At 46.0% G+C, this 23355-nt stretch overlaps 1 protein-coding gene and 1 long non-coding RNA gene across 3 annotated transcripts in view; one reads left to right on the forward strand and one right to left on the reverse strand.

The window, feature by feature from the left end:
- Positions 1–1373: 1373 nt before the first annotated feature.
- Positions 1374–21390, forward strand: LOC310891166. The gene is made up of 2 exons (XR_014577463.1): positions 1374–6772; positions 7666–21390. It is a non-coding gene; the product is annotated as an uncharacterized lncRNA (long non-coding RNA).
- SLC38A1 (solute carrier family 38 member 1) overlaps positions 17340–23355 on the reverse strand; it is a 38790-nt gene continuing 32774 nt past the window's right edge. Inside the window, exons 16-17 of one of the 2 annotated variants that reach the window (XR_014577447.1) lie at positions 22489–22673; positions 17340–19068 (exon numbers count right to left, since the gene is read on the reverse strand). Coding sequence is in view for 1 of the 2 variants with exons in the window: in XM_083819373.1 (XP_083675499.1) it covers positions 22572–22673 (102 nt within the window). In the remaining variant the exon portion in view is untranslated. Of the gene's footprint in view, positions 22674–23355 lie in introns of both variants that reach the window. The other variant, XM_083819373.1, reaches the window with a different exon arrangement.

The following is a 23355-nucleotide window of genomic DNA, read 5'->3' on the forward strand; positions in this document are numbered from 1 at the left end:
TCTGCTGCAGTCTTGTGGGACCCTGGCCACAACAACCTCTTAGTGAGCCATTGCCCTTTGTGGTCTGTGTGTAATTATCACACTGAAAATAACCTTCTGACCCACACAGAATTGTGTATCTATTTGTTTCTCAGAAAAAATCCCCAGAACCCCAGACTGGCTGAGGCTGGCAGGCCCTCAGGAGCCCAGCAGCTCCAGCCCCTGCCCAAGCAGGGACACCCAGAGCAGGCTGCCCAGGGCCACGTCCAGGTGGGTTTTGAAGATCTCCAAGCCCCTCCTCATGGGAGAGGTGCTCCGGTCCATCATCTGACAGCCATTCGCGGGAGTCCCCCCAGTATGTCCATGTCTCTCGTGTAATGGGGAACCCAGAAGTTGGCCCAGCACTGCAGGTGGGGCCTCACCAGCGCTCGGCAGAGGGGAAGGATCACCTCCCTCAGCCTGCTGGCGAAACTTTGCCTCACGCAGCCCAGAACACCATTAGCCTTCTGGGCAGCAAGGACATGCTGCTGGCTCATGTTCACCAGGACCCTCAGGTCCTTTTCTGCTTTCGAACAAGTACAGGAAGGAAAGGGAAGGGAAGGGAAGGGAAGGGAAGGGAAGGGAAGGGAAGGGAAGGGAAGGGAAGGGAAGGGAAGGGAAGGGAAGGGAAGGGAAGGGAAGGGAAGGGAAGGGAAGGGAAGGGAAGGGAAGGGAAGGGAAGGGAAGGGAAGGGAAGGGAAGGGAAGGGAAGGGAAGGGAAGGGAAGGGAAGGGAAGGGAAGGGAAGGGAAGGGAAGGGAAGGGAAGGGAAGGGAAGGGAAGGGAAGGGAAGGAAAGGAAAGGAAAGGAAAGGAAAGGAAAGGAAAGGAAAGGAAAGGAAAGGAAAGGAAAGGAAAGGAAAGGAAAGGAAAGGAAAGGAAAGGAAAGGAAAGGAAAGGAAAGGAAAGGAAAGGAAAGGAAAGGAAAGGAAAGGAAAGGAAAGGAAAGGAAAGGAAAGGAAAGGAAAGGAAAGGAAAGGAAAGGAAAGGAAAGGAAAGGAAAGGAAAGGAAAGGAAAGGAAAGGAAAGGAGAAGAGAAGAGAAAAAAGAAGAGAAAAAAGAAAAGAAAAGAAAAGAAAAGAAAAGAAAAGAAAAGAAAAGAAAAGAAAAGAAAAGAAAAGAAAAGAAAAGAAAAGAAAAGAAAAGAAAAGAAAAGAAAAGAAAAGAAAAGAAAAGAAAAGAAAAGAAAAGAAAAGAAAAGAAAAGAAAAGAAAAGAAAAGAAAAGAAAGAAAAGAAAGAAAGAAAAGAAAAGAAAAGAGAAGAGAAGAGAAGAGAAGAGAAGAGAAGAGAAGAGAAGAGAAGAGAAGAGAAGAGAAGAGAAGAAAAGAAAAGAAAAAAAAGAAAAGAAAAGAAAAGAAAAGAAAAAGAAAAGAAAAGAAAAGAAAAGAAAAGAAAAGAAAAGAAAAGAAAAGAAAAGAAAAGAAAAGAAAAGAAAAGAAAAGAAAAGAAAAGAAAAGAAAAGAAAAGAAAAGAAAAGAAAAGAAAAGAAAAGAAAAGAAAAGAAAAGAAAAGAAAAGAAAAGAAAAGAAAAGAAAAGAAAAAAGAAGAGAAAAGGCTATCAAATTAGATGAGATTCTTTATAAATTTCCAAATTTGTAGGCTGGAGAGCTAAGTAGATCGTATAAATGCCATCCTCACAGGTTAGTGAGAAGGAAATGTTACAAAGTTTTAATAAAACAGAAAGCCACATTTCTGCTGAGGGAGCACATTATACGTTTTGTGGCTGTTACTAACACTAAGCTGTTATGGGGAGTCAGTAGGGACTTGCTCAATCTGACATTAAATGTGTGGCAGAGTCCATACCCTAGGTGTGACAGACCTTGTGTTTCAAATACTGGAGCACACTGCTCAAAGGGAACATTTTAAGCACGTAGTGTAAGGGTGATTATTTTTGCCTACCAATCTCTTCCAGCTGCTTTAAAGCCCGTAATGGAAGTGCTAAAGAGACTCCAAATACCGTTTTGTACCTTTTTAACAAAAATGAGGTCCAGCACCAAGACTGCACGTCTCCAGCAGAGGCAGGCTGGACACTCTGCGTTCAGCCCACTCCTCCAGAATAAGTTGGATAGTCTGAATATTTTCTAGCCCTGTAAAAGCAATGTTTCCTTGATGTCATCTTCCTTGTCACAGCATCGACATACCAGCCCACGTGGGAGGCTGGTGGCGTGGTGGCCTGGAGGGCACTGCTGCCTGTGAGAGCAATTAATCTCTTGCTGACCGCCTCTCCAAAAGGACTTCAGGAACGGATGAGGAACAACTTTAGGGGTGGTATAAATTTATCAGAAGGCAGCTGTTTGCTGCTGGGTGCTTTATTTGTGGGGGGAGAGATATGCAGTCCTGCAGCTGCCAAGCCACGCCACTTGCTCCTTGGAGAGGCTGTCCCCAAGGTGGCCCTGGAGCTGGCTGAGCTCTTGGGCTTGCGAGTGACAGGAGGAGAGCTCCGGGCAGCCAGCTTGCAAGTGGCCACACCGGCTCTGGGGAATGCTGCCTGGAGCAGCAGCGTGTGGGGATTTCTAAATTAGCTTTAGTAAAGCATATTTATGATCTTTAGAGGGAAAATGCAGATTTTTCAATAGTCTGTGGACTGGCGAATAATTCTTGAAAATTTTACATAGAAACAAAAACTGTTTGCATTCTAGCCACAATTGCCCGTATTTCCCCAAGCTTTAGTTACTTAGATAATTGTGGGAAAAGATGCGAAATCCTCCTGAATAGGGCCTTTTCTCCAAATGGGTGTCAGGTCGAGCACTTGGAAACCCCCTTCAGTCAACCTTTCTGGGGCAGCTCCTGCAAAGCAGTCCCCAAGCAGCTAATTGCACGGCTCGCGTTACAGCAGCTGCAGAGTAACTGAGCTAGCCACATGGTGGAGCCAGTTTTGGGGAGAGGGAGCTCAAAACATCCCAAAAGGTGCTGCTGGCTTTAGGAGAAGAGATATTGCTGCTTGTGCTCTCCCAGACAGAAGTGAGCAGCAGGTCTTCACACGGATAGCAGGCCCGGTTCTCAGCAGGGGAGGGATTTAGGTCGCTGCTTTGCAATGGTAAACAGGGGGGCTTGGATGCCGGTGGGCATGGGACCCCAGCTACAGACCCAACTGCTATAACAAAACCATAAGATTTGCAAACTTTTTTTCATTTTCTTGGTGCGTGAACACCGTGGCTAATTTCCACCTGGAAAGTATTTCCACAGGACTTAAGACACAAGCCAAGGATGCGCTTGTGACGGTTTCTACAACCACCACCCTCTGTGACCTTGAAGCATCCGTCCTGCAGCATCGCCTGTTCCCAGCAGGAAAGGATGGCTGCAGCAGCTCTTTTGGGGTAATTTCCACCTTCACTGGGGGAAAATCCTCCCAGGGCTGCTGGTTCTCAAGCAAGCAGTACGGAGCCGCCGTTTGGAGGCTGGGCCCGCAGGTGGCAGCACGGCACCTTCATAGCATCGCAGAGTCGTAGAATGGCTTGGGTTGGAAAGGACCTTAAAGATCATCTTTTTCCAACCCCCTGCCATGGGCAGGGATGCCACCCACCACATCAGGTTGCCCAGAGCCTCATCCAGCCTGGCCTTGAACACCTCCAGTGCTGCAGGCACCGCGCTCCTTCTGCAGGCCATAAATTGCCCATCTCTGTCTTTCCCCTCGAGGTAATCACATATTCACACCCCTTCCTCTCCTCCCCCCCCAGACACTTCATTTTAAGGCAGCAACATTGTTTTTGCTGGAGTCTCATTCCCGTTATCTTTTTTCAATTTTTTTTTTTTTTTTTTTAGAGAGAGGTCTAAAGGGCTGCGAGCCGTGAGTGAGCACAATGAGTGTCCCTCAGGGAAAGGGAGTAGCGGGGATGTTGTTAGTTCCTATTGAGGGGCGATGCCAAAACTTCACAGGATCAGGCTTTATATGACCGGACATATTTAGCGTTTCAGCAGTACTGTAAATGAGGATGTGCCTTTTCCTGTGATTGTCAGCCTTCGATGGAACTCTTGGTATGCGGTGAATAATATTACAATACTGTACTTTCTTAAACATAGAGGACACAATAAAGTCCCACCCACAAAGGTCAGATGCATCTGACTCACTGTCGTTAAGAGTTAAGAGACTTCCATTTATTCTAACAATAACTTGTTTAAAATATGAAATCAATTAATTTCTTGCCTTTGTGGAAGCTGTCATTTTACTATGGCAGGGACAATGCAGAGTTTTGGAGTCAAGCTGAAAACAGAGGACAGATACTATTGGATCAGATGGTCATTTAAGATAAATTAAAGCTACTTTGATGAAATCAGTGAAATATTATTTACATTTACTAATTGTATATTTACTAGCTGCCCCGTATATTTAGAAACAGATATGTTTTTAAAGTATGCTTGCTAAACCAATAATTTTAGAGATTATATGAAGTAATAACACCATTGAAATTCAGTATTGTTAGGTATTTTGCTTGCTCATTTTATCACAGTGAATCAGCTTAGACAAAAAGTTACAGTTCTCACTTTTATATCGCTCTTACTGTCTGGAGCTTTTGTAGAAGCACAGTACAGGTCCACTGTATTTATATCTGCACTGCATTGGAATATTTATGGGGTCTCATCAGGAGAAAAAGAGCTTGAGCCATCATCACAAATAGCAATGTAATCATTATTAATGAAAGAGATTAGCAAAAAGTAATCTCTATTATTATTTTTTTGACTGATAATTCTATGCATTTGAAAGCCCTTTGTATGTAATTAAGTTTCCCAGTTTTACTGATATGGTCACTTAAACCCAGATCTTCATAGAATCATCAGGGTAGAAAAGACCTTCATGATCATCAAGCCTAACCATCAACCCGACCTACTGAGTCCCATCGCTAAACCATGTCCCTTAATGCCACGTGCACACATCTCTTGCATTTCAGTTTTGAAATCTAGGGCAAGCCCATGTTTGTTATTAAGTACCTAAATATCTTTTTGGAGTCAGACATTCATCTCCTGATAATACAAACTCATTAATCTGTACCTAACCCTTTTACAGTGAAAAGTCTGTTTGTCAATCTATAAAAGAAAAAGCAATGAAAAGCAAAACTTCTTTCTCACTCTTTAAATAACAAAAGTGGGCAGAACGCTTACATCCAGCAGTGCAAAAGATATCAGTCAAGTCCAGATTGATTTATCACTGAACAGCCTGTGAGTAGATTTAAGAATCAGCTGGGACTGCGTGTGTGTATTATATGACTTTTCTTTCATGCTCGCGTGAGAGACCCGTATCAGCTCACATTACTCTGTGTGGTACTGATGAAAGTGCTGCATAACTGAAGCAAAAGATTTCAGCAGCATCTGGCAGTTAATAGTAAAGCTCAAAAAAGTAGGAAGAACAATGCCTGAAAGTGACTTCCCAAATTATTTTTCAGATCTCTGCCATTTTTTCTTCTCAAGCTGAAGGGGAGAGGGCAGGGTTCAATACAACATCAGAATGAGTCTAAATCTTGTTCATGATTGATTTTGCTGTCTTACTTACATAACCCACCTAATCCTGCCACTCAGCTCTGTAAATCACAGCCCACAGCCTTCTCCTAAGGCATCAACCCCAAGGATCATGATGAAAAGAAAATCTCATTACTGATCAGCAGAGCAAGTGATAAAGAATGGAAAGTAAAGAGAATTATAACTTTGCCACCGAGATTGAATCAATTTTATCTTCATTTTTGTCCCATGTTTATTCTTACACACACAAAAACATAGTGCCAGAGGGAAGGGGAATGAAGCAGAATAGGGATACAGTGACCAGAGGAGCTGGAGGGCTGGGCACCATGCTTATTCCTGTATCCCCAGTTAAACCCACAAATAAATAGAGAGGATTTACAAAGAGATATTAAAGTCTCCAAAAGAGAGGTCTCATGGGCATATCCTGGCCAGTAATATCAACGTGAGGCACCTCTAAAAAATCTACTCTTATTTGTTAGACCTAAGTAGAAGCTGAGCTCTTCTGACAGTTTATCCCTAATTGGGAGACTGGGCATCTGGGAAATCTGACCCTGCACACCCTCCCTTGGCATCTGGGAGGTGTGGTTTTGTCTTCAACTCTTTGTGTGGAAAGCAAGGGCAGTGCTGAAAATATCCACAGGGGGCAGGGACATGCCTTGATTCAGTCATCCCTGCACTGAAAATGGTTGGGGTTTTACGCCAGCAAATTCAGTCTTGCTTCTTCAGACAGTTGCTTTCTGAAGGAAAATTTGCTCTGCACTGAGATTGCAAGGAGAGATGGTGACTGAGCGTGTGGGGAGGAAGAAGGAAGCCCAAGCAGAAGGCAGCCGGTTGTTCGCAGGAGCCTCTCAGGGTGTTTGGGGGAACGGTGCTAACTACACGTCTGCTGTCCTCTGGCCACCTGCACCCAGAGAAGAGCTCCCCTGGGGGAAGGGCTGAGCCAGAGGCTCAAACCAGCCCCTGCAAACTTCAAGGGCGAAGGAGAGTCTCCTGGTTGTGGAGCACCATCCTGCCTATGCTGTCCGTCACTGTAGAACTTGATCCAGCCCCTGGCAGAGCAGGGGCCTGGGACTGTTGTTCCAGCTGGATGGAGGCAATGCCATTAGAGCACGCATGACCCCGTCTCTCTTCGACCAGCTCTGATTAGGAACCTAGTGGTTTGCAGCAGTAGCAGAACAAATGCAATCAGGAAGGCCACGTGAAATCAATTTCTGTTTAATTATTCATTGCCTATCTCTGTGCTGTACTGAGGAAATCGTTCAAAACCCTGTAATACCCAGCTACTTTCAGCTGCCTTCCTGAAGGTAAGCATGTGACTCTGCTTTCAATTGCTACTGTAAATATACAATTATTTATAAACTACCTCACAGGGACCATATGGTCCTCTTTTGAATAAAAATGCACAGACAGAACCGAAAAAATCTGTGAAAGAGAGGCATAGTAAATTGATACGTAGCATACCATCTGCTTCCATGTGCGAACGATGTTATAACAAACTGCAGGAGGCACAGCTAAGGCAACTGGAGAGAGCCAACTCCTTTACGGTGTTTGCAGATCTTCTGACGGTCTTCTGCCTAGTATCAGTTTTGTGTTGTCATTTGCTGTGGCACTACACCAAGAAAGCCATATTGGCTAACTTCTGCATGCTTAGGACTGAGACCCATCTGTGGCTTCCCCTGATTAGCTGATGAGCACCCCAGAGTACCCCTTTCCGATGGCTTTGATTTTTATGAGGTTTATAAAACACACTGGGTATTACCAATCAACCAGGCTAAAGTTTAAAATACTTCTGACAATGTTTATCCTGTAAAATATCAAGAAAACTGATGTAGGACTTCTCATTTGTTGAAATATTTTCCATACAGAACTGAAACTTATTACGGATTTGCTCAGATGCTATTAGAATCTCATTTGTGTTAGATCTCACCTGTGCCAAAGGACTCATGAAGGTTGAACATCTCTGTTTTATATTATCACTGTTTTAATATCAGGATGCCAGCGGTGCACGTGTCAAATGGAAGCATTTGAGCAAAGCCTCCACTGTAGCTGTTGTTCTTGATGCCATGCAGGTTGTGGTGTGCAGCTTTGCATGAGTCGCTGGTGATAAAAGTAGGGGGCACCTCAGCAGAAGCAAAAGGGCAGCACAGGTGGCTATGGATGTGAACGCATTGCCCTTGTACTTTGTTTGGTATTACAGGAGCCAGACTGTTGGCTGTCCCTCACAAGCACGAAGGAAATGGCTGAAAACTGTTGGCTTTATTATGGCATGAAAAGAGTGATGTGGATGACAAGAGGGACTGCCCACCCTAGCACCAGCACTGTGCACCTGGTCGTGGTTTGGTGAGCTGGCCTGGCACATGCTGCGCGTTGCTTCTGCTCTCACATGAGTCAAGAGCTGGGCTGGGGGCTGAGGAGCCAGCCCTGCCCGTCCCGTCTGCTGTGAGATGTGGCCCCTGCACGTGGCTGTGGCCGGAGCCTCAGGTCTGCACTGCCCCAGCGGGAATCCAGCTGTGGTCACACCAGCCTGGGGCAGGGAGAAGTGCATAAATTATTTTGTAAAAGCTCAGAAAAGAATAACTTTCAATAAAAAGGCAGCAGGAATGAACATTTTAAGAATAAACACAATGCACATTACCTGAGTTATTACAGTATTATTCATAATAAAATTACTATTACCACTAATATTATTAAAATGCATTCAAATTGTTCAGGGTTTGACACTGAAATTCCAACCACAGGGCAGACGTTGAGTCAGACAGAAAATGACAGAAGTGTCAAAAAGGGAGATATAAATAAACTGAATTATCTTACACTCTTCCTCTGCCCTCCTCTGGGCGCCCAAATGCAGAGCAGCAGCTTCCCTTGCCTGGCCAGCTCTGAGGAAGTGCTGGGTCTCCCATCTGCGCTTTCTTCCTCTGCAGCTTCTTTTGTGCCTCCCTGCAGAATACACTTGAGCAGAGACTTCACCATCTCTGCTGCCTGTGCACTGGAGGCACTTTGAGATTCTGTGCTGAGAAATAACAGTATGAAATGCTGAGATAAAAGGGTAACACATTACTGAAACTGAAAGCGTGACTCATCAAGGGACTTATATTTTAATGCAAAGCTTTCTGACCCTCTGTCAGTCTGGCCTTCCTTCAGCCAGTATTAAGGCTATGTGTGCAAGGACCATTTTCCTCTTCTAGGTTTCCCAAGTGCTCACAGCTCACTGGAGCATCTTTTTACAGGGTCTACCAAACTCCTTTGGCTCTAAAGCAGCCGAGATGGAAGACAGTCCTTCTAAAAGCACCATCTGCTGACTTTAAACAGAAAAAGCAGGAGGCACCCACTGTCTTGCAGACTTGTTAAGGCCGTAACAAGTAACAGGAGCAGGGCTGCTAAATGACAAGCACATATGAGAGTTGTAGTATGACTATTTTTTTTTTTTTCATCTGTCAAAGCAAAACAATATCTATCTTATCCCAGACCTAACACCATGAAAAATGCTGAGAGTAGTGCTGAGGATTGTACTAACCTCTAGTTTCCTTCCTGGTAAGGTGGTTTTGTTCCACAGGTCTGCAGGAACTTGTACGCTGCAGTTTCTGCATGTTCAGATTCAAAATGACAGTGCAGGAAGAAATATTTCTGGTGACCTAGTTTAACCAGCATTAAGAGCAGATGCATTTTCTGCAGCATGCAGTGTTGCTGCAAAGCCTACTGGGATAGTGCTAAAATGCTGGTGTCCGTGCTGATTTGCCTCTCCATTGGATAAGTAATTTGTGTCAGGGATTAGCCTGCATGTGTAGGCCACAAGAAGAAAGTCATACAGCTTAATGATATTCTTCTACACCTGATAGAATATCTCGAGTTGGAAGGGAACTACAAGGATCATCTAGTCCAACTCCTGGGTCCCCAATGGACCACCCCAAAATCAGACCATGTATCTGAGAGCATTGTCCAAATGCTTCTTGGACTCCAGCAGGCTCGGTGCTGTGACCACTGCCCTGAGGAGCCTGTCCCAGTGCCCGACCACCCTCTGGGTGCAGAACCTTTCCCTAACACCCAGCCTGACCCTCCCCTGTCCCAGCTCCATGCCGTTCCCTTGGGTCCTGTCGCTGTCCCCAGAGAGCAGAGCTCAGCGCCTGCCCCTCCGCTCCCCTCGTGAGGGAGCTGCAGGCCGCCATGAGGCCTCCCCTTGGCCTGCTCTGCTCTGGGCTCAGCAAACCAAGGGGCCTCAGCCACTCCTTGTACATCCTCCCATCCAGACCCTTCACCATCTCTGTAGCCCTCCTTTGGACACTCTCTGATAGTTTTATCTACTTCTTCTACTGTGGTGCCCAAAACTGCACACAGTGCTTGAGGTGAGGCTGTACCAGGGCAAAGCAGAGGTGTGACAGTCCCTTCCCTTGACCAGCTAGCAATGCCGTGCTTGATGCACTCCAGGATATTGTTGGCCCTCCTGGCTGCCAGGGCACACTGTTGGCTCATGTTCAGCTTGCTGTTGACCAAAACCCCCAGACCCCTTTCTGCAATACTGATATCTCGTCCCCCGGTCTGTACATATAGCAGGGTTACCCCTTCCCAGGTGCAGAATCCAGCACCTGGTGAGGCAGTGGTGAGGACACGTGAGAGCTCTTGCAGCTTTGAGCCACAGGACATCCCAAAGTTAGTACTTCCCCAGCAAGGTAGCAGAGGTATTATGGACTGTGTGTTGGGACAGTGCTTCCTTTGGCGCACCTCTACAAAACAGCAGGGTTAGAAGCACTGCAGGTTCTTCTTGTGGGTAAGTGCCCTTGCCATGTCTGTCCCCTTGTGAAAAGCACAGCTCTCGGAGCTGGCTTCAATGAATCCTGCTTTTTGTGGATGTTGTTTTCATTGCTCAGCTGTGCTAACCACACTGTTTTCTCAGAGGTAGGTGGGAAGGTAAACAGCATGTAGCAAGATTATTTTTCTGGTTATTAGTTTTGACCTATTTTGTTTACTGGCATCTGGGCTGTTTGTAAATATCCAAATCAAAAAATGTCCATTTTTAGATGACAGTCCTGAGCCTAAGTGGTGTTCAGGTGCCCTCAAAGGAAGTATAGGTTATTTCTGCAATAAATAGGTCTAATGGTCTCTTGTGTTTGACAGAGGGTTGTAATGTAAATATGGACGTGTTCTTACTTGAATGAACTAATTTATAATTGATCTCCCTTTTTAGTAAAATTTTCCTCAGAGAAGTCAAAGTGTCGCTGACTTGTTTGCCTGGTGAGCTGCAGTGCCACCCCATTTGCTTGGTACTTTAGCTGCCTGCCTGGGAGTTGCAGGCTTGATGGGGTGCACTTTCTTCTTGGCAGGGTTTGTGCTCTGCTCCATCACAAAGAGGAACAGAGAAGAGCTGAGCTTGCCCCAGTGTACTCTGGAGCAGGCAGAGATGTGCAGGAGCACCGGGCGGCAGGAGGTAATTAGCTGGCAGGAAGGTGTCTGAGCACACTTCCCACACACCAGAGACTTCTCTGCATCTTGGTGGGCCCTAGCAGCCCTGTACAAAAGATTTCTGATCCTTGGCCCAGAGCAGAGGTGAGGCTATTATCCCCTCTCTGGATTGTATTGGTCCTGAACGTTATGGTCAGTGATCAGCAGGAAACAAACAACCCAAGTGAAGATGAAACATCTGCTTTTGTAGTGAGCCTAGATCTGTGTTGAATCCCACCAACACGCCTAGGCCTCGGTTATTCAAGCTTTTTCACCAACCAAGTTTGATTTTTTGCCCCCAACCAGAACTCTTTAAGAAATCAAACAATTTCTGCATCTTTTAGCATCCCCATTCCTGAGTTCTGTTTCATTAGCTGTGTGTTCTGGTTAAAATAATCTGCCTGTGTAAAGCAACGAGGTTGACCCTGTTTGTTCTGCCCGGAAAGATGCCAATTAGTGCTCCACTCGAGTCAAAATTTAACAAAGGCTTGAATGTTCCTGTGCCTGTTGCTCAACAAGATTGTTTATCAATTTACACGGAGGCCACACTGCCTTTTCAAAGTGCTGCTGGAAGGCTGCCAGCTGTAGTAAAAGAGACTGCTTTCATTGTTTAAATGCCACTGAATGCAAGAATGGCAGACTGATGCTTGTTTTCCTTTTATTTTATGATGATCTAATTGCCAGAGATATATAATTCCTTGTTATGGCAGGGAAGTTGTTTCCCCGGCATCTGGTACTTCTCTGATTATTTACAAACGGTATCTGAAAATTAATAGGAGACCAAGCTTTCATGTAAAAATACTAGTGGGAGCTGTTGTCTGCACAAAGCCTGAGGAGACTTTAGAGTGTGCAAGAACCGCTTTTGTCAGAGAACATATAATTTATTTTTTTTTTTTACATCCAAGGAAATTACAGGCTTTAGTTAGGGTTTCAAGAAATGTGTTCTACAAATGTTGTAGCATCTGTATGCTGCTGTTTTTACTGCAGTCGTTGTACAGGTCATTAATCTGATCTCACGTCGTAAAAATTTCTCCACCCTCTTTATGACTTTCTTTGTTATCATAACACTTTCCAATACCTTGGCACCTAGCTCTGCTGTGCTCCATTATAATTACCCAGCGCAGAACAACACTTTTTTATACTTGACATGTTCGGCTCCTTCGGCAAAGCCGCTGAGCACCATGTTCGCCACATTTCTGTGGCGGGCTGAGCATCCAGGAGCGTGGCTGGAGCTCCGCAGAGCTGGTCCCGGAGGCTGGGGAGACATTTGGCCAACAGACCCTCCGTGCTCCAGGCCATGTGTGAAAACTTGGCAGCACGAGGCTCCTGCCTTGTCCTCCTCCCACCTCTTCCTTGTGGATGGAAAGGGGTTGGGTGACAGCCACAATGCTGTGGTGGTGATAGTGGTGGATGTGGGAGAAGACCACAGAGGGAGCAAATTATCTGTGTGTGCTGCAGTGCAGCAGGGACAAGCACCCTCCACGTGAGCCTTTGGAGAGCCCACCTGCGTGGACACGTCCTCATCAGATGCTCACCAGCTCCTCTGCAGCCCCCAAAGCACAGGGTGGGTTGCTGATGGCCGCGTGAGCAGCAGTGAGCGGAGGTGAGAGCAGTTTCCATAGAAACACAGGGAGAAGGATGAGGCAGCACATCGGAGGCGAACGCAGTCTGATGGAGCATTTTGGAGAAAAATGTCCAGCTCTGCTGACAAGAGGCTGGTCTTGCTAGGTTGTACCGCATCCTGCATGGGCACACACGTGTCGAAGACTGTGGTGAGACCCCAGAACTAACACTGTACCTGTGGTGTGGAACAGGTCTGGTTATTGCAGGTCTCAGGAGCAGAGCTGGAAGGGTGTGTGTCTGCATGGAGCCCCTGACCATGCTCTTCTGGCTGTCTTCAGCTGGAGAGCAGAGGGGAAACTGCATCTGATGCTCCTGCGACTAGTACGTAGCTTTCATCTCTGCAATTGCTGCCAAACACCTCTGCAAAAAGCTTGTTGCCATACAATGCTGTGTGGCTAAAGAGAAGCTGCAAAGGGAAGGGTTGAGCAACTCAAGCTGTCACAGAAACATCTAGGTCAGAGAAGACCTTCAAGGTCATCAGTCCATCAAACCTGACCTACTGAGTCCCATCACTAAACCATGTCCCTTAGTGCCATGTCCACACACCTCCTAAATACTTCCAGGGATGTGGACTCCACCACTTCCCTGGGCATCCCATTCCAATGCTTGACTACCCTCTTTGTGAAGAAATTCTTTTTGATATCCAATCTAAACCTGCCCAGGCACAACTTGAGGCTGTCCTGGGTGAGGCAAGGTGGCAGCAGCTCCGCCTGAGCTGCAGGGCCAGTCTGCAATAGGTGGTAATGGGACAGGGCAGGCCTGTGGCTACAGCCTGAGCAATCCCTTGGCTGCTTTATGCCTAACGTTCACCATGGTGGTATCTGAGCACCTTCAGGTGGCCTCAAAGTGTGGTTAAATTCATCACGTGTGTTCTTTCACACACTGTTTTGTTCTGCCTGTGGCAGATTGGGTGGTCAGAAACATGGTGTGCTTGTGCGTGTGTTACACCTGTGTGTGCCCAGTCAGCAAGATGGGAGGTCACTGACTTACTGGTTGAGGCAAAGTGACGAATGACTTGCATCACATCACCCCTGGGGACATCCAGCAGTAACCCCAAATCCTTCCCTGGCTGTTAGGATTGGTCTACATCTTTCCACCAGCCAATGCAACCTGCCTTAGCAATTTGCTCCAGCTTTTTCAAAGCTTACACAAAGTGAGCCCTGCTGGAAAATCAACACATTTTGAGAAGAGTTGCTTTTAGGATATTACCTGACGGCAGGAACCCAGAGGTGTGCAGGAAGAGCTCACAGGAGCCTGTCATGAGCACGGTCAGTGCCTGGTGCTTTCACAGAGTACAGCCTGAAGTAATGCTCTCCACCAAAAACCAGCCAAACATCACCAGCTTTTCACAGCTGGCAGCAGAGCTTGCCAGCAATGAGGCAAGTGCACTGCCAAAGGGCCACGACAGGCAGGGGAGGGGGGCTGGAGCTGCGGCCACCTCTGAGAAGAGGACATGAGGCTTCTGAGGAGGGGACGTGGCTCTTGGCCCCGGGTATCTTCTGTCTCTGTTCCTCTGGGGCAGGAGGGCCTTTGGGGCCGGGCCTGTGTCTGCACCCCATGGACGTGGAGGTGGGTGGCAGCCGGGCAGGCAGTGCCATCACCGCTGCGGGGTGGCTTGGCTCTGCAGATGGGCTCACTGACAGGCTGGCTTACGCCCAGGGACACGCACCCCAACCATCACAGTTTACTTTCCTAGCCCTATTGTCTAAACTTCAGGCGAACTACACCTTTTTCCAAGAATCCCAATAACCTCATGTTTTCAAAGCAGTAAGCCATGGCAAGGCTGAGGCACGCTAAGCCAATAGCACTCCCCCTTGCCAAATCCGTGGCATTTAGCAGTATAATGCACAGAGACTTCATTTTCTGTAATAGTCAGTTGAAAGAGAAATGCATGGCACATAATATTTGCAAAAGACAGATGCCAGGCTGCCCAAGAACTTGTGTCTAACAGCACCGGTAACAGGCAGCGGGGCTTACTTCAGCCAGGGCCTGTGAGCACAGCCAAACACAAAGCAAGTGGTGCTGCTGCCCTGTGGGGCCCAACAACTACAGTGAAGCCCACGTTCGGTCTGCCGTGGGTTTGTGAGTAGGTAAGGGAAGCATCTCTGCTGCCTCCACACTTTGTAAAGCCGGTGTGAGCACTTAGTTCCAGCTCTGGGCACAGCGGGGAATGAGACATCTTAACAGGGGCCTGAATTTGAGCTTCAGCCTGAAGACTAGCTGCAATTTCACATAACTGAAGTCAAATTAAGATCTCATTTCTACCAAATGTGGGAGGGGTCTCTTCCCTTAGACAAGGCTGCATCCCTTGCCCAAGGAAAAGGTAATTTCCCTTTTTTCACCCTCAAGTAGGGAGAAGTCAGACGAACTCAGAGATCTGGCCAGCCACGGGGACGCAGGAAGACCAAGCCAAGCCAAAGGTAGAAGTCTGCGGCTGGAAAGGCGGCTGGTGTTCTTCCTTTGGCTCTGTGGTTTTAGGTGAATTTGAGGTGAAGCTGTCAAATTGCGCTGCAGAAGGTGACAGATGCCTGTGCTCATCTCCGCAAGGAAGGAAGAAAAGAAATTCAACTTCTCTTCTTTCTTCCTCCACTCCGCAACCCACGCTCCTGTGGTTTAAGGTATGGCTCTGAGGTGATTATGGGTAGAGAACTGAGAGCAAATGGTATGTCCAAAGGGGTCAGCCTACTGGACCAGGTGAGTGCACCTCTGCTCCCAGCATAGCTTCAAGACATTTCCCTCGGCAAGCCTCTGCCTGGTCCCCAAACCCTCCCACTGCGTGTCCTGCAGAGGGGCCCGGCACCACAGGCTGTTCCCTCCCTTGCTTCAGCCAAGCCAGCTGTCTTGCGGCTAGGACTCCAGCCAAGGGCTCTTCTTTTAAGTGGTCACTACAACACGAGAACTATTAAAATAAGCAGTCAAAGGCAAAAAGTTAACATTTTCCAGACCCGCTAAGGCTTTGACAGAGGCACTTCAGCAGATCCAGCCTGGAATGTATAAGACATCGCTGTCCTCAGATATCCTCCTCATCCATCCGCTGCAAGTTTCTGCCTCAGTAGCAGAGAAGGTACAGCAGGGGTTTATCCAGTTCAGGCACTAGTTTAGCATCTGAGCTGAAACCCAACTACAGCAGCCCTTAAAGCTAAACGGTCTGACTTTACACCAAAACAGCCTGGCAAGCGCTCAGACAGCCTTCAGGGAGTGGTCAGAAGCAAGCGCTGGACTTGACAAATTCTGTCATCTTCAACAACCCTGATCTGTGGTGACTGTATGCCTGGCTTCAAGTCTCTCTAAAGCTGTAATAGAAATGTTCTGTTGATGCTCCACAGCCTTGTATTGATGTTTTGCTCTATATATTGCACTGAATCTAATACAGCTGGCTTTGCAGAGCTGCTTGCCCTGAGGTCAGTGAAAGCACTTGCATAAGAGTTGGGAACACACCCTGTTTAAGGGATTAAAATGATATATATTCATCGCTTTGAAAGAATGAGTACAGCCCAAGGCATTAGTTTAGATCACAATTTTAATGTTTAAAAACTATAGAGGTAACAGAGATTATAGAACTTAATACATTTTTTTTCTTTATTTACACACAGAAACTGAAAAACTGCATCTTTTATTCGAATATGAACAGCACAAAGTATGGTGATGGTAGCAGGAGCAAAATATTACCATTCACTCACTTGAACAATCTATTAGAGATGAGCTCATATCAAGTGTACATCATTCAAACAGTATTGTTTATACTGGATCTGGGTAAGCCTTAACATACCTTGGGATGCTAAAAACAGCTTTCTATAAACAAGTTAAAGTTCAAGTCTTGTGGAAAAATACCTTTACAGATTATATTTTGTTGGCTGTAACACTGAAAACAAAACGTACACTTGTATTAATTTGAAAAGCTCCATAGAAGTGACTGCATATAAATTTTTCCTCAAATTTGTGCTCATGGTTAAAGCAAATGTTATTTCAAGTTTCATTTTCATCCAAGACCATAAATTAAACACAAAAAACATACGATTATTTTTAGATGCATTTCTCAACCTCCATTTTTAATCAGTCCTGAAAAAAAGCACTTCTGCGCTTTACCAGTGAGAAACTCTACGCAAAACTGTCGACAGCACTCGCCTGCAGCGCCGAGGCTGCACTCCCACAGAGGCACCCTCGGGGCTTACACATCTGTCCCCTTCCATCGAACCCACCCTGGACACGCAGCCATCCTGTGACCAAAATGCTGGCGTCTGCCTGATCATAGAAGGGATGTACAAGCTGTCCCTGGTGGGGGGGGGGTGCTCTCCCAGCACAGGAGATGCTAGTGTTGTGGGCACACAATAGCTGCATGCCTGGGTCTGTCTTGGAGGAGCAGCCACAGGGCTCTGCAGCAGGGGAGCTGCAGGGAGCGGGCTACAAACAGAACAAATCGCTCTGGTTGTCACCTACCCCCGGCACGTGATACTTTGTTTTTTCTGATCTACATTTCAGCTGGCTGAAAAAGAAGTACAGAAGTCCTGGTCTGACTTCTATCTGTACTAGTTACCTTCTGCAGAACGATATACAGGCCTGAAACCCAACGTGGCTTAATGCATGGCGCAGGCTGCTGGCTGCACCTTGCTCCGCTTTCTGCGCAAGTCCATTTCAGCATGTTGCTGCCACCCGGCCTCGGCTGAGGAACGGGTACCTGGGTACCAAATGGGCACTTTATGCAGGGAGATATCCTACCCAGTAGTAAGACTGGATAACTTGCCATGGAGAAAACAGGGAGACCTGTGCTGGAATTATTCCTAGCAATTTCATTGGGTCTTTCTCTTTCTTTCTCTCTTTCTTTCTCTTTCTTTCTTTCTCTCTTTCTCTCTCTCTCTCTCTCTTTCTTTCTTTCTTTCTTGTTGTTACATTAGCAATGTAATTATAATTTCAAGTTTGGGATTCAAATTCTGAACTCTTGGGAGAAAGGAAAGGATATACATTTTGCTAAGTCTGAAGCTAAAGTATTTGTATATCTATTAAAATTATTCTTAATATGCAGAGCCTATCTCAACACTTCTATATAATAGGGCATAAACAACTGCAAAAATATACAGCATCCTATTTATTTACAATATATATATATACATAAAAATGAAATTTCCTACAATACAACACAACTGCATAGATTTGTCTTCAGAAACATAGGCATGTGTACAGTTTGTGAATTCTAGACCTTTCCAGCCCTGTACTTTTTATTAATTATCTTTTTTTTTTCACAGTTTGTTACAGAAATCCTTACATTAGATACAAATAAAACATTCTTTGTGTAAGTTATAGGAAATAAGGATTTTCCTGATGCCAAGTGCTCTGGGGAACTGTTTAAGCGAGCGCCCTGGCACCAAGCGATAAAGCCATCTTGTGGAACCGCTGATGGACCTGACTACATTCGGCTGTGCCTCCCTCATAAAGGCACCAGGGTGGGACGGTAGGACTGGAGGTGGGACAACACCACATGGAAAGTTTTGTTTTGACCAAGATGCTCTTTAGCCTTAATGTAAGGCTCAAGCAAAGAAACGTGTAAATTTAACAATGAACTAGAGATACCATTAATTGTTATTGTTAATACTCAATATCGGAGAGAGCTGTGGCGCTTGTGCATTGTAAGGCAGATGTACAGACAAAACCCATCTATCACCCAAGCTGCATTTGCAGATATGACCTGTTCCAAGGGGAGCACAAGCTATGGATCTCTGTGAGGCTCAGGACAGCAGCCCTCAGGAAGGGGTGGGTGTCCCTGCCCTCACAGGATGGGACCGGCCTTTCCCCTGCAGCCCCACACAGGGGATGGGCACTGCTTGGGTCCGTGTCAGCCCTACGAAAGGTCTGTGCTGGCGCACAGATTTGGCATTAGCCCTCTGACCAGGAGCAAGCATCACCCAGAGAGATCACAGCTCCCAACACACTGCTCCCAGATAACAATCCACTGTGCTTTACTTACTAGGCATGCTTGCTGCTGGCCAGAGAAGGGCAGCTGTATTCTGCAACCGTAAGGGTGGTTTAAGCTCAAGACTATTTTCTTTGCAATGTGCTGTGGACTAGGAGAGGCAGCAAGGCTGTCTTTTCAGTGTAAGATTAGCTCCTGCAATCTTACCGGGAGCCCCTGCTTCTATTTAGTCTTTCCTTGTCCTTCACCACTCGATTGTTGCTATTACGCAAAAAAGAAGTTTAAATTACTTTGTTGCAGTTATTAGGAGCAATTTTTCATCTAGTCTATGAAATTTGCAGTGCTCACGAGAGTGATAAACTCTCTATGAAAAGAAAGCATGCTACCACCTACTAAGTAGATACGGTACTCTGGATCCTATTAATTTAACAACAGAGAAACTCCTACAGCATTTCACTGTGCTCTTAAAATCCTAGCTAAAATGTGGGACTCGTACATTGTTGGCTACAAGTTCACTATTCCAAATGAACTGAATAACAGCAGTACATTTTACAGATAACCTCATACAAATATTGTCATCCATCACTGATGTTGACAGTTACAGCAGGGTCTATTGCATTCTGTTAAGAATGTATAAACCTGATGAGAAAACAAAAAGCACGTTATTTCACGTTCATTACCACAGACATCAATAAACACATGATTCCTTTCCATAAATATCTATAAATATGATGCCAGTAAATCAGCCTAAGCAAAATTCCCTCTTTTTTTTTTTCTTTTTTTTTTAAAATTTTTTTTTCACAGACCCAGAAACAAAGCCTATTTAAAGACACAATATTTCAGGTATCTGTCTCTCAGTATCTAAGATATGCTTTGATGGTCCAGTACCTTGGGTAATTTCATTCTGTGCACACACCCAGCTCATCCTTCTCCCTATTTATCCAGTAAAACTCCAGTACACATATAAACTGGGAAAAAGAAGAAGGCAGAAGAGCAAAGGGGAGGGAGAAGGATTGTGATGGAGGAGAATAGGGAAGATGCAAAGAGCAATCAGCCACCCAACAGCCCTTCAAGTCCAGGGTAGCTGGGTGTCAAAAGTCAATGGTCAGTATTTGAAACACGAGACTACATAATATGGAGAGGGGGCAGATGTCATAGTTGTGACCTTTCTGGGACCCCATGCAGCAGATCAGACCTCTAGCTCCTACCTGGGTATTTGAAAATCACTCCCAGGATCTCCTCTTTTACAACCCCCCAGTGCACAGAGAGTCACCGCTCAAAAATCAGTAGTAGGAGGATAAAGGGGGAAGGAAAGCAGAAGAGCCCTGGAGTGTTTTGAGGATAACACTGTACAGTATTCTCAGGTCTCAGCTAGGTTTTTTGGGATGAGATCCAGAGAGATTATAAGGTGCCTTGAATCCTGACATGTGATCCCAGCAAGCTGATCATAGACTGGTTTGGGTTAGAAGGGACCTTAAAGACTACTTAGTTCCAACCCCTTCCACCAGACCAGGTTGCTCAAAGCCCCATCCAGCCCGGCCTTGAACACCTCCGGAGATGGGGCATCCACAGCTTCTCTGGGCAACCTGTTCCAGTGCCGTACCACTCTCACCATGAACAGCTTCTTCCTTACACCCATTCTAAATCTACCCTTTTCCAGTTTAAAAGCGTTGCCCCTTGCCCTGCCTCTACAGGCCTTGGTAAGAAGTCTTTCTGATTCAGAAAGCAGCTAGACGCCAGGCTCCTGCTTTAGCTACCAGGGAGAGCTGGGTGCTGTGAAAGGGAAACCCCAAACGACGTCCTGAGCTGGGAAAATACCTAGAATGAGCTGAGAGGAGACAGCAAGCACAGGTTCTTCTCTCTACAGTTTCACTAACACCTGGACTTGTAGCCTACAGTATGGACTTCTGTGAATGAGGGCCCACCTAAGGCAGTAGAGGTCACATAAAGGGGAGGTGCAGAGAGAACTGGTGAGCTGTGCTGTCACAGGCACGGGCATTTGAGGCCGCTTGCTGAAAAGCACAAGCAGCTGACCCTCAGCCTGCCTGATCCCATCTAGCTCAGCTGTTCGTGTTTTAAGCCCTAGGCTGCATGGGAGGAAGGATATCATGCTGGAGACCTTGCTGGAAGCCTATATTGCTGGGAATAAAAGTCTGGCAGGTCAGGAGAGGCTGAAGGAGCCCCACAACGTAGGCCGGCAGGTCTTTGCTAGAAGGGAGGGGACTTTCTGCTGCCAGGCTGCTCAGAGGACCTCTCTGCATGTCAGTTCCTAAATTCCAGGTAAGGCCCCAAACTAACCTCTCTGTATGTCACCCTTAGAAACCAACTCCTAAAGTCCTGAGAAGTGCTCTGCAGTCTCAACTCTCAGCAGCTTCAAGCCATGTAGGATAAGGCAGTGGCAACTGAGGCAATTCAATAGCTCACAGAAATCCCAAGATCCTGAATTCTCCACCCCCGGCCTTAAAAAGAACAAGCTGCAATGACAGATTACCCACAGGCGGTGCTGCTAATGACAGGCTCCCTCCACAGCTACAATGGGAGTCAGCAATGAACCAGCCACAGGGAACGAGAGGGTCACTGCATACTGACAGGTACATCTCAAACACGCAGAGGGCATTACGCAGCCCTTGCATGCGATCTAGGGCTCCCCTTAGCCATAGTTTTTTTCAGAGGGAGCCTGGTTCATCTCAAGAGCAAAACTGAAGACACTTTTCAGCTCACATTTATGCTGCTGGCAGTACACTAATAGATGTCTGCTGAGAATGGTCAACAATCACCTGCTTAGCATTTGAATCTCTACAAGTAGTTCTCTACACCAGCTATAAGGCATTAGGCAAATGCTTATTCTGTGGACAACAGATGCAAGTTACAATGTTTCTGCCAGTAGTAATTTAATGTATTTTCTGGAATTGCTATGGAGAATTGATGTGAAATGTAAATAAAACATTTCAAATATATAAAGTGTTTATGTTTGTTGAAATAAATGTTACAGATTTCAATTTCCATTAGATATCCAGTAGTTGAGTAGGGTGAGTCAGATCCTGCTCCCGCTGCTGTCAGAAACCCTGCTGACTTCAGTGGGAGGAGGATGAGACACAAGAGAGGAGCCGGCCTCTACAAGGCCAACCTTAGGTGTGTACAGATGAATCCAAGAATGCAGAAGGCATGAGGTATGATTAAACGTGTAGGTTTTGATAAAACTGGAGCTTGCCATTTCTGAGAAGAACAGGGCATTAGCAGACAGATTAATGCTGAAGAAAATGCAGATTTCCTACGGATATCTCTGAGCGTCTGCTTCTGGTCAGGTTCAAGTACTCACTGCTGGCTGTCAAGTCTACTGGTGGCCAGGTTCAAACTGAAATGTAGCAGGGGAATGGTGGCTGGTGGTGATTGTCCCTCTCCTGCTCCCTGCACCCCTTTGCAAAAACACACACACACACACACACAGAGGTCTGCTCCCCAAAGCAACAGAAGAGCCGAGACTAGGGCTGGCTCCTCCACCACAACGTTACAGAGAGAAGCACCAGATTTAGGACCTAGGTTTACACAATGCTCATTTACACTCATGGTGCTTTTTCTGTCCGTACCAAGAATGCTACACTTGGTGAGGCAAATGGTGCACAAAACAGCAACAGAACAAACAAACAAACAAACCGAATGCGTACAATTCAAGAGCAGAGTTTTGGTTAAAAGGCAAAGGGAAAGGGTGTGAACTGATGACATTTGGGACAATCACTCCAGCTGGGATTGATAACAACAAATGCTGCTGCTTTAAAGGAGCAGAGCTTATGGTTCAAGGGCTAAGAATAATAACAGAACAATGCAGTTCATGGGTGGAAGCGGAAAAACAAACTAATTGTGATGAGTTCCTATGAGCAACGCTCTATATAGTCTCTCAACAATTAACACAGACTTAACGCTGATCTGGTAACTCAGTATCATGGGACAGAGTGATATGCCTGTTGGAAAAATGGGTCTGTTTTCTGCAAGAAAATACACCCATAACAGTATTTTCAGTACTGGAAAATCATTATTTGGATTTGATTTGAGTAAACTCACAAAAGGTGGAATAGATAACAGAACGGATGGTTGCGATTTTGGTGTGTAGCAAACAGGGATGTCTCCTTTTCAGAAGGTCAGCTTCAGTGGCCTTCGGCACTGCCTCCTGACTGTACCCAGTCATAGATTACCAAAGGGATGCTCACTAGGGAAAACATTATCCCCAGTGCCAAGAAAAGAGAAGCCTGGAAGAAAAAGGAGAGAAAATTAATGAACTAAAAGAAAAGACAATTAATTCAAGTGTGTTAACTTTCCTTCTTAAGGAGATTTACAAGGTGATGTATCAAAGCTATGGGCTAAAATGAGATAGCACTTCTGGGGAAGACAAGACTCATAGATAACTAACAGATTAGTGTCATTAAAAATTACTGGCTGAAACCAAAACCACTTTATTTTTTCCCCATTTCAATTCGTTTCTTAAATGCTGATCATCCCTAAAAAGGAATAAATGAGTCCATCTTTAGGACCTATCAGCTCTGCTCTTCTCAAAGCCTGAAGACAGAGTGTGCTGTGTGCCTTCTGAACTGGCACACTGAAACGCGGAAAGCTCGCTGGGCTGAAAGGGCTGCCAAGGGCAGCTGCAGGGGCACCCATGCCCTGGCCAAAGCCACGGCTGCTTGCAGAGCTGCTGCTCCCCTGGAAGGAAGTGTCCCCAGCTCTAAAGAGAAGGGTCGGGGAGCACAGGGGGCCCTTGCCCCAGGAGACACACAGGGCAAGTGAAAAAGGGAAAGCGAGGCTGCCAGCTGATGGAAGCAAGATGGAAAAGTCAGGAGAAGCAGCTCATGCAAATGTTGAGATTAGGTAGGTTTTCTGTCTAGCCCATTTTAAGAAATGGTAAGACAAACACATTGACCGGAAAAGAACACA

The sequence above is a fragment of the Anser anser genome (genome assembly GCF_964211835.1).
Source record: "Anser anser genome assembly, chromosome: 1".
NCBI classification, from domain to species: Eukaryota; Metazoa; Chordata; class Aves; order Anseriformes; family Anatidae; genus Anser; species Anser anser.